At 38.7% G+C, this 12142-nt stretch overlaps 1 protein-coding gene across 1 annotated transcript in view; it reads right to left on the reverse strand.

Annotated features, from left to right (window-relative positions):
- The window catches only part of LOC145241345 (uncharacterized), a 58067-nt gene that overhangs the window by 20027 nt on the left and 25898 nt on the right, over nt 1-12142 (reverse strand). The window contains exon 2 of the mRNA XM_080104200.1: nt 4940-5134. Within this exon, the coding sequence (XP_079960326.1) occupies nt 4940-5134 (195 nt within the window). The remainder of the gene's footprint in view (nt 1-4939; nt 5135-12142) is intronic.

Here is a 12142-nt window from a genome sequence, read left to right on the forward strand (position 1 = left end):
TCTATCTATATACAACTATCTTTTTTTTTACACGGTGGTCACTACTTATCAAGGACCGGAAGCCACTCAGGGATAAGAGTTATTTCAAGTACATTACGTTAGTGTGGAGATTTGATGAAGTGTTTACTTAAGGGGCGGTTCATTAGGAATTTGTTAACGTTGGACTTGAAGACATCCAAGTTGTAGTCAGGTGGGAAGCAGGCAGACGGAACAGAGTTCCACAGGCGTGCAGTTCTAAGAAAGAAGCTTTGTTCATGGAATCTACGTTTTGATTTAGGCACAGATAAAGAGTGGGGAAAATTTTTCACAGTGGATTCAGCTAGACGGGTGTTTTTCGTGAAGGATTTGGCAGGGGGACCAGAGATTGGAGTTCAGACGAGCACCTGCCATGGAAATAACGTTAAAACAAGGATAGGCTCGCAACGTCTCTTCTGTGGGAGAGAGGTTGCAGGGTAGAGAAAAGGGCATCCCCCACTAAGCCACGAAGTCTATTTTGTACTGTGTCAAGGCAGGATAGGCTGTTTTTAGCAGCTCCTGTCCAGATATGGCAGCAGTATTCCATCCTTGGACGTACTTTGCTTTTATATAGACAGAGAATTGCATCAGTAGTGAGATATCTTCTGGAGCGGTAGAAGGGTCTCACCATCTTTCCAGCGATCTTGGCAACAGACTTGATGTACGTGTTCCATTTCAGATCAGGAGTAAAGGACAAACCCAGAAGCTTGTCAAAACATGGGGCTTCTCCTAGACGAGAGCCATCCATTTCAATTGATGCCAGATGGGGGATCAGAGCGTTGATGATGTAAGGATAGGAGTTTGGTTTTGGATGCATTAAAGGTAACCAGCCACGTCTTCGCCCACTGAACCATGCGCTCGAGATCAGAGGAGAGAGAATCAGTGAGAACTTTGTCATTTACAGCCTTTGATGTGTTGCCGTAGATGGTCGTGTCATCAGCATAGATGTCAACGAATGATTTAAGTATGGGTTTAGGGAGATCATTGATGTAGGTCAGGAAGAGAGTTGGGCCCAGGATTGACCCTTGAGGGACTCCAGCATTAATACTGCAGGCCTCTGATTTTTGTCCATCGACCACTACTCTTATGAGCCTATTAAAGAGAAATGATTTAATGATTGAGAAAACATTTCCAGTTATACCGTAGCTGGAAATCTTGTGAAGTAGGCTCTTATGCCATACCCTATCGAAGGCCTTTGATATGTCAAGAGCAATTGCCCTAGAAATGAAGTCTTTGTCAAGAGATTCACTAATCCTGTGAGATATAACCGTTAGCTCATTTGCCGTAGATCTTGCAGAACGGAAACCATATTGTGTGTCACTAAGAAGGTTATTTCTGCTGAGATGGTTGACTATTTCTCTATTTAATATGGATTCCAGCAACTTACTCATAATACACAGGAGACTTATTGGTATGTACTGAGAGGGAGATGACTTTTCACCTGAATTCTTAAATACAGGGCATACTGATAAGGTTTTCCAGGGAGTCGGAAAGCACTTCTCCTTAAGGCAATGCTTAAACAGTTTCGTAAGTATGGGAGGAAGTTCTAGTTGAAGCTTTTTTAACACTATAATTGGGATGCTGTCAGGGCCAGTTGCTTTACTGGAATCAAGGTTCTTGATTAGCTTGGCGACCTCATGCACAGATATTTGCATGTTAGCTAGCGTGTCTCTGTTATAGGAGGAAATATGGGGAGTTGATGGCCTTCATCGCATAGGGTAGAATTAGCTGCAAAGTTCTTGGCAAATAGTTTGGCATTATCTGATGCTGATGAGATGACCTCAGGTCCATTGATAATGGTTGGGATAGAACGCACACTTCTGTTCAGGATCCTATTTGTTATTTGCCAAAACTGGTGGGAGCCAAGCCGCTGATCAGCTATCTTGGATTTAACAGACTGGTCGTATAGCGCTCTTGCATTTTTTATTACTCTTTTATAGTGGTTGTTGGCGTTCCTGAAAGCAGCTTTAGTCTCAGTGCATCTATTACGTTGGTAGTTATGGAAAAACTGATTTCTGTGTGCGATAGCAGCAGCACATTCTGGGGAGAACCAGGGCTGGCTGTAAGGTTTTTGTTGGAATTTTTTAGATGGTATGAATCGGTCTATGCCTACAATTAACCATTCGATCCGATCTGATACTATAAAGGACATATCCTTTTTAAACATGGAATGCAGAGGTAAATCAGATATGAATGTACGGAAGCTATCCCAGTCAGCCATAGAGTATCGGAGTACGGTGGAGGTGTACGTCTGGGGACTTATTATATTTTATTTTTATCTTAACTGATACAACGGAGTGGTCGGAGGATCCTAGAGGAGAAAGAACGGAACATGAACATAGCTCAGGGGAACTTGAGAGAAAAGGGTCTTTAGTATCGGCCACACGGGTGGGTTCGTGAACAATCTGAGTGAGGTCATAAGCAATGGCAAAATCATGACAAAACCTCCCCTCATCGTCTGTCTTATTTGAATGGGTCAGCCATCCCATGTTATGGACGTTGAAGTCACCAGTGGTATAAGCAAGTGCAACTCGAAAGCACATATAGGGTAAATTAGTATCTTCTCTAGAGATATCCCTTCCACACGAGAAGCCATCTTTAATGTAGGCACATATTCCATGCCCATGGCGATCTTGGGGGTCAGATTTAGCTGTTATGTTAGAGTATCCGTTAATTATGAACTCATCTAGGGAAGTGGTCGGCCCTATTCCAGTTTCGCTTAGAAAGAATATGTCCGGTTTCGTCTCCTGTAATTGTTTTTCAACCTCTGGAAGGTTGGAACGTAGACCCCTGATGTTGGAGAAAGTGACCTGGTAGTAGGGGTCTACGTTTGAGATGGGGTTCTAGGTTTATTCGAGTTTTTTTTCTGGAGATATTTCATGTTGAGGTTTTGGGATTTGTGTAACAGGTCGGCATACTTGGTTAGAGCAGGATAGAGAGGGAAAGTAAGAGAGAAAAAGGCAGGAATTTTTTTTTGTAGCACATGAAAAAGTAAAGCTGTAACAATTACCCACTAGTATGGCATCGAGAGGCCCCACGAGAGACTACTGCATTGTCCAGAATCCATTCACCAAATGGCAATACAGCAGTCTCAGTACTTTACGCCTGTTGATAGGACAGCCTCCTTAGTGGTTAATCCAAGGTTCGGGTCCCTGACTATCAGGCGGATAACGTCAGCCCAGACAAAACGTTTACCTCCAGCACCGTTACTAGTGACATGGCCACAAGGATAGACATAGAGATAGAAAATTTCCGACATCTCAGACTACTGTTCACCAAGTACTACCGACCTTTAAAGCAGCTTTTTCTTCACCCTTTGTCAGAAAAATCACTCATTTGAATGATGACTGAGGGACAAAAAAGGAGAAGCGAGAGTTACTGGAGCTGCCAATAACACATCCACTGTATTATCTACTCTCCATTTAAAAAAAAACGGGGAGGAGGAGAATGGATACAAGGGACTTATTAATATCTAAGTAGTAAAGTCCGGTGCTAAATTATCAATTCAGGACACTTTTGATGATAATATCCCCTTCCATATTAATGGGTAGATGTTTTTGGCGTTATCTATCTCGAGTTTTAATCATTGGAGCTTCACCTTATAGTTAAAATCCAATAATTAACTTTTATCAATTTGTGAAGTCGGCTTAATATTAACTTACATTTGAGTTTAGATAATTATTCAAGGTTTTAATTTAGGAGGTTCGTTTTCATAGGTGACTTTTTCTTTGCTAATGTCACTGTATTATATTTTGAATATGATTGAAAATAAGACTAACTATATTAGATGGTTTGATTGGCTAGCCAGGAAGCAAGCATTTTCAATATAAGCAAGCTTGCAGTAATAGTATATATTAAGTATATTACTTAAATAAAGTCCTAACTTTATCTACTGTAATAGAGAAAATAATTCCCGGCATTTTTTTTTTATCGCTAGTTTATTTTGTAACATGGGTGAGCAGTGTTGTCCTGTTTCAATAGAAGCCGCGAAGGGGGGGGGTACGAATCTTATCTTAAAAGTTTGTCAAAACATGAAAAGTAGAGACAAATAAATACATATACATAAATAAAACAAGAAAAACAAGTTTAAACAAGGTAACATGAAAAATATTTGGTTTGTTAGGATGAATTTTAAAATACTTAACGTCTGTTTGCCATAATGGTTCGGCGTCCGTTTTTTTTTTTTTTTGCCAACTGTCATATTGTCGTGTCTTTCTAAAGCGGAAGAAGATTTCTATTTCCGGATAACTTGTGCATGCGTGCCTATCTATTTATAGAATAAAAGTCGTTACGTTCAAATGTGTAAATATATTAAATTTACATTTTTTTTTAAATAAAGTCCTAACTTTATCTACTGTAATAGAGAAAATAATTCCAGGCATTTTTTTTATCGGTAGTTTACTTTATAGCATATCTATCTCCCGTTTACCTTTTCTACCTATCTATCTATCTATATACATCTATCTCCCGTTTACCTTTTTTATCTATCCATATACATCTATCTCCCGTTTACCTTTTCTATCTATCCATATACATCTATCTCCCGTTTTCCTTTCTATCCATCTATATACATCTATTTCCCGTTTGACTTTTCTATCTATCTATATACATCTATTTCCCGTTTGACTTTTCTCTCCGTCTATATGCATAGATCTTCCGTTTGTCTTTTCTATCTATCTATCTATCTATATGCATCTATCGATATATCTACATCTATCTCCTGTTTGCCTTATCTATCTATCTATCTATCTATCTATCTATCTATCTATCTACATACATCTCTCTAAATAGGTAGACATATAAAACGCGATGTTCTAAACTTATGTCAATAACTGAGTTCTGTAGTATAGGACATTTTTCTTATTCTCTGCCCTTTTTGGGTATTTGATTTAAAAATGGACACAAAAAGAGAATTAACTCTCACGTTCGTGAACACAGGTGTGCTCTGTTTGGTTCCACACTGTATTGTTCTTGCAGTGCATTGGATAGAGTTTTCCATTGTTGCATTGGTAGAACATGGTCGGATCATTCGGATCTGGAGCATACGACCCTTTGGCGCATTTCGTGCAGTTTGGTTTTGTCACATTCACGATGCAAGTGTTGTTTGTGTCGAAGAAATCTGCGAAAGAAAGAAGCGAAATATTTTTTAAATAAAAAACAAAACGCAACTAATCGAAGGTTGTTAGACTTGGGAACTTGAATTTGGCAGAAAGATCCACTGCTTTTTCAGAATGTTTTAAGTGTGATTTTTGCATTCATAAGGGGATAGGTTTCACTACGGGATGAGATTTTAATTGCAATTGTTCCAAAAGTTATCTTGAACATTTCAACTCTGTAATTGCTGCCAAATGTTTGCGATTAGTTTTGTTCTCACATTTAAACCAATGTAAGTGTAAAAAGAGTATAATCCCGTTAGTTTTAAAACTGGTGGTCATCTGGAAATACCAGGTGCTGTATGTGCTCTCAGCTTCTCTTGGCAGTTTCCAGTCATCCTGGACTTCTTCTTGCTATTGCAAGTGCTGAGTTAGAGGTGTGATAAGGATTGCACAACCTTTGATTTACAATGACATTGTGCATACGACATAATCACGTTGACAAACCGGTTCTTGCAAGATCACCAAAGTTAAGCAATGATAATCCTGGCCAGTACCAGATGGGTAACCACTTGGAGAGATTAGACACTGTATGTACCGGGCCAAGAAATTTCCAGGTTGGTATCTGGAGGCGCATTAATTTACTGGGAGAAATGCACCCCTAACCTTAGTTACGACATGCATCTAGGAGAAGGTAACTCTGATGCCATCGGCAACAGGATGTTGGATGGCTATGGAGGAGGATGAATCTCCAGCAGATCAACCGTTCTATTGTATCAAGAGTTACGTTTTTTTAATTTTTATTTTTTATTAATTTGAAGAGGATGGTGTAGTTGGTTTTGAAGTATGGTGCGCAGTGTGAAAGGGCTCTGTTTAAAGATTATGGTGAAACAGACTTTTGGAAAAACGCTCTTAGATACAACCCAAGGTGAAAAGTGGATAATATTGAAAGATTGTAATAATTTTCAGGAAATAGTTTAATAACCATACGGAGCTATTCGATTGTAAAGCTGATGTTTCTAGCATAAACACACATCCCCCGAATTATTACACACTTTTTTTCTTTTTCATCCTCCTGAAAATGAGGTATATCTCGAAAATTTGAGAACTTAATACCATAATACAATCCCTAGTTCGACACGTTATATAGGTAAATAACTATTTCAAAATCATATTAAAATCTTTAAATATTATCCTCCTTTTTACTGTTTCGTACTCAAGTTTTTTTTAATATAAAATAAATATTTTTCAGATTATAGATCACTAACCAGTCAGGACATGGTCAAGTTGTTGAACAAAAAAGATTTATCTGATTGACAAGAAAGTTCTTGCGATTTTTAACTTTTAAATTTAAATGAACATATCTCGGCTCAAACAAAAGTTATTAATTGAAATAAGCACCATCAAAATCAACACACATTTGCCAACGCAAAACAAGTGTATTTATGTCAGTAATGTAAAAATCTTGCGTTCTGGTGGAGATGAAGTCGCTGAAGGCATTTTTGATATCGTTTAGGTCTTTGAAGCATTTCTTATGCAGAAAGTTGTTAAAAAAGTGGTAGGTAAGGTTTGAAGAGTATGGTCGTTGAGGCAGTTTCGTAGACCAATTCGTTTAACTTCTGCAAGGTTGGTTTAACAACGTGTAGTCGAGCATTGCCATGGAGAATTGGGCCTTTTCTGTTGACTAATGCTGGATGTTGATTGGCTTTGACTTAAGTTTCATTTGTTGACAGTACTTCTCTGTTGTAATGGTTTTGCCTACATTAAAAAAACAAACAAAAAAAATAATAGATGAGACCAGTCGCAGACCACCAAACAGTCAGCATGGTTTTCTTTTGGTGCAACTCTAGCTTCGGTATGTATCATCGAGCTTCGTCGGCGTCTAACCACCGAGCTGAGCGTCGCTGGGTGTCATAAAGAACCCACTTTTCTTCGCAAGTCACAATCCAGTCGAAAAACGGGTTGTTCTTGTTGCATAAAAAGAGAAGATGACCCTTATAACGGCATTTCTTTTGGTTGTCATCCAATTCATGAGGCACTCATTTATCGTTTTTTCCCTCAATCTCTCAGGTGGTGTAAATCGTCGTATACATTACATCTAATTCAGAAACAAGTTCTCAAACAGTTTTGCGTAGATTGTTGTCAACATTCGGTGACCGACTACTACACTCATCATCTTCAAAGTTCTCGTCACCGCTACAAAATTTCTTAAACCACCATTGTGCCGTGCGTTCAGTAGTGGTTCCTGTGCCAAACGCTTTGTTGATATCGCGAGCTGTTTCAGCAGTTCTTCGAGCTAGCTTGAATTGAAATAAGAAAATTGTGTGAATTTGCTTTTTTCCGTCTTGTATTCAACGTTCTGAAAAGAAAACATAATTGTTTTCAAACGATTGTAATTTAAACGATTAGATAGAGTTGAAAACATTCTTTAAAATGATATATAAAGATATTATAACGAAAACTTATTTGAAAATACATCATTTGAAATCAAAATAAAAAATTCTGCAAGAATCTTCTTGTCGACCTAATATATAGTTAACAAGAATCGTATTAACCAAAGTTTGGTTTTTTAGTTAGGTCAGCATTTTAGTTAGGTCAGCAAGAGGCCAAGATATAAAAAAACTAGTAAAAGGGACAATTTGGCAGCGCAACTCAACCAGACATGCATCTGAAAATAAAGACATTTAATTGGAAATAGAAATTGTTTTTGTGTTACTGCTTGCATGGAAGTTAACGATCTTCTTTCACCGTGTTTCAAGTCAAGTACCAACCGCTGGAGAACCAATCAGACCAATGAACTCAAATATGTCTCTTTGTCTGTATGCCACGCATGCACGAGTTTATTGATGTCAGCAATCGCAGGTTCGAACTGAGATTAGAGAACGACTATTGTGTATTTATGTCACGTGAACTGTCTCTCGTTTTATAAGTACACTAGCAGGGTGTAGGTGTGTGTTCAGCAAAAAAAAAAAAAAAAAAAGTGGTAGTAGGCAAGCTCGAACCCGTACCGCGAAGGAGGAAAAGAACGTGAAAAAAAAAGAGTTGGTAATTAAAAGACGAAATAAATTTTTTTTAAACAGATAGAGAAAGGTGGGATGCCTTCGCTTCGATCAGTTTCGCTTTATTTATACGAAAAAGATAAACAAACATTGGAAACTAGGAGTTTTTTAAAAGTCGAGCAAAATAACGATATTACGATCTAGGAAGTGTAAGGATATTTCTCCATAAATGTAACCGACACGAGAAGGTCGACGAAAAATGCCTTTCACGGACATACACGAACGCGAGCGCCAATTTTGCCTTTTATATAATAGACTAGCCTGGGGGCCGGCGTTGCCCGAATGTTGGGAGGTGTATGTTGAGAAAAAAAAAAAAAAAGTGGTAGCAGGCAGGCAGGCTCACACTCATACCGTGAAGGAGAGAAAGAACGTGAAAAAAAAACGTGACGTCTTTGCTGTTTTGTCCATCTCCAAACTGGAAGTGACGAATGTTTAAATTAAGGCTAGTTAATCGAAAAGAGGGGTTGACTTTAAAAAATATCGGTGAAGAAAGCGACCCCTCTCTGTAGAAAAGTGTCCAATTGAGAGTGAAGGAATTAATGTTTTTAGCCAATTTTTTTATATTTGTCATCTGAAGGGTCGAGCTTCAAAACGATACCAATCTCATGAAAATCCGTCGCCTCTGTCGAAAGTTTTAGGCAGACATACATACAGACAGAGAGACAGACAGATAGGTGAGATTTATATTATAGACTAGCCTGGGTGCCCGCGTTGCCCGGGTGTTTCAAAGTGTGTGTTGGGCCAAAAAAACGTTGTAGTAGGTAGGGATGCTCGAATCCGTGACACGAAGGCAGAAAAGAAAGTGGAGGTGTGTAATGGTGTTGGTTTAGGAAAAAACAAAAAGAAACGGAAAATTGCGAACGCAAAAAAAAAATAAAAAAATAAAAACTAGTAGTAAGCAGGCTCGAACCCGTAACGCACCAGAGGAAAAAGAGGTGGAAAAAAAAACTGTCTTACCGATGTACTACCGTGGTTGTGTCGTCATGGGCGGTCGAAATAACGCCTTTTATGCGACATCGTGGGCGCGAGGGTTGATTGACCCGCAAAAAATGTCAACGAAAAAACCGACCCTCCCTGTAAAAAACTGTTCAGTTGAGGGGGAAGGAATTAATGTTTTTTGCCAATTTTTCAATATTTGTCGTCCGAACGGTTGAGCATCAAAACGATTCCGATCTCGTGAAAATCCCTCGCTTCTGTCGAAAGTTTAGGCATACATACAAACATACATTGGAATAGAGAGGTGAGATTTATATTATAATGGTCGTTCACACACACATGCCATCCTGACGTTATCGAACTGTTTATATTATTATACATACGTTTTGTGGACTGAAGTTAGCAACCTGTTTGAAGGAACTGTTTCATGATGAAAGTTTTATTGTATGTGTTAAACCCCCATCCATGCAGTTGCACACACATCACCAAGATGACACAGCGAGAAAAATATACATTGACGGTAAAATACTGTATATACATTCGTATGTAACATACGCATCATATTTTGTGCGTATGTTTCAAAGAAACGCTGTATGGTCGGAGATATACACACTGCAACAATTGAATCAAAATTATTTAATAAAATGTATGGCGACTATTTGGGGTACTTTAAATCGAATATTTATAAAAGAAAAAATGTAGTAATATAAATGTTACACATTTACACATGTGTTAACATGTACACACTGGGGGCTCAACACGTTGTAGACTCCGTCGCAAAGGAGACCAAAACAAGGAATAACTTTATTCACATTTTTACATAAAACAACATTTATTTCTAGGTAATTTTCCGAATAAAATGTGACTGTGATCCTTTCCAACATGATCCTTGACTTGTCCTCTCGAACGTGATCTCTAGTTTGTGCACATATTCTTTTTTTATATATATCTTTTCCCTTTCTTCCTCGCCGTAACATCACTTTGCACACAGTTTGGTATTTGCATACAGCCGTCATACATGTCTCGGCGCTGTGTTACACAAATATAGACGAAATGCATGAAGAAGACCAGACCTAAAACTAAACGAAAATGTAATAAACAGAACGTCTTTCCTAGAACTGTAAGTCTGTGGAACACAATACCGTAAGGTTGCTTTCCAACTGACTATAACATGATCGTTTACCCATCTAATGTAAATAAGTTCTTATTGAGCCGTTCTCTTAAATAAATAAATCCTATGTAAGTTCCACCATTACTGATCATCACGGTGTTGTTTCACTGTCTATTGGGCACGGCCAAAATGTAAAGGAGGAAGTATTTTTTGACAGTCTCTTTTTAAAAATCTACCAAAAATCAAGTAATAATCCAATCCATACAAAATTTTCACCGATTATTAAGTGAAGAATGACCTTTATAACGGTGTATTTTTTTCATAATCGATATTTATATATATACATTTTGCCTACAAAAACAAATTTCTTTGTTTATGGGTACAAATATGCTAAAAGTAATCTACCGAAACTGAACAAAATATATTGTATTGTGGGGAGAGTGAGGATTGTAAATAAAACAAACAAAAACTGTTCACTGATCAAATTTTAAGGTTGAAAATCCGATTTTTAAATGTGTATGATTTTTCATTTTTAGTGTTTTGAAGTGTGAAATTCGTTGAATCAGTAACATTAACTAACCACGTGGGGGCGCAGAAATACCTGGATTAGGATCTAGGCGTGGAGAAAACCCTCTCAGTGCTGACGAACCCAGTAGATCTTCCTGGATCATCCGTCTAGGAGAAGGAAAACTCTGAAACTAAACCAAAGAGGAGGAAGGCCTCTTCATTCTTGGATGACAACCTTCCTAGAGCTGGTGACTCAAACAAATTACTGGTTTGCAAACCTAAACTGCTTAAGGAGTAGATAGGCTCTGTCTATCGCCCGGCTTCCATACTCCTCCTTTGCCTATTAGTCAGGTGCAGAGATGCTATCACAGTGATTCGACAAACGCTCAGTGGTAGATCTTGTTTCTTGTCTAGGGCAATGAACGCCATTTTCCCCACTCCCGACACATCCCACCCCTCAAAACTGGGCACTTGGGAGTGCTTGAGTACCACATATGCCTGTGCAATTAGATTGGGTTGACCTTCTTCTGATGAGGGTACGGGATTGGCAGTTCCTGGCTGCTGTTTCCGACTGGTAGTACAGGTGCCCTAACTCTTTGGTAGCACTTAGAGCGGCTGCTCCATCAACAATTGTATAATATCGGGATGTTTGTAGTGCCATGTCGCGCATGGAAAGGGACCCTGCACTGATCCCTGGTGGGCTTTCCTGAGGCCACAATGCTAGTTGAAGAAAGGTCAGCTGATAGTCTACTTGTGTTGCATGTCTGATACTCTGCATAACCTCTTGTTCAGCTCCCCCTTACCTAAACTGAAACTCTTTGAAAAATATGATGACAGTACAATCTAAAACTAAGCTTAAACCAGGCTTAGGGTCAAACAAATCCAACTTGCCTCCTCTCTTGAGGCTTGCATTCACGAACATCCGTGGGCTAAGAACTAATTTAGCTGATGTTGAAGCATTTCTCCTAACAAATACCCCGGATATCTTAGCACTAAGTGAGACTAACCTACACTCCTCCATCCCCTCTAACTACTTTAACATGCCTGGATATCTCCCACTCTGCCGTACAGACTCTGACAGACATATGCACGGACTTGGAGTTTACATTTGTAATACCCTTCCCTTCACTATAGAAACAAACCTAGAATCGGACGATCAAGCCTTTATGTGCTTTAGACTAAACATACAACATAATATTAGCTACTTTTATTTTCTCTACTGCTCTCCCTCGACCCAGGACTGCACCATAATAAACAAAGTCTCCGACAGTATAGACACAGCACTCTCCCTCGATACTAGCACACAAGTACATGTATTTGGTGACTTTAATGTCCACCAAAAAAACTAGCTTGGATTCTCTACTTACACAGACACAGCGGACAGCACAACACATAGCTTCTCTATATCTCACTCCCTATCA

This window comes from Euprymna scolopes, chromosome 20 (assembly GCF_053919585.1).
Source record: "Euprymna scolopes isolate OS-2025 chromosome 20, ASM5391958v1, whole genome shotgun sequence".
NCBI lineage: Eukaryota > Metazoa > Mollusca > Cephalopoda > Sepiida > Sepiolidae > Euprymna > Euprymna scolopes.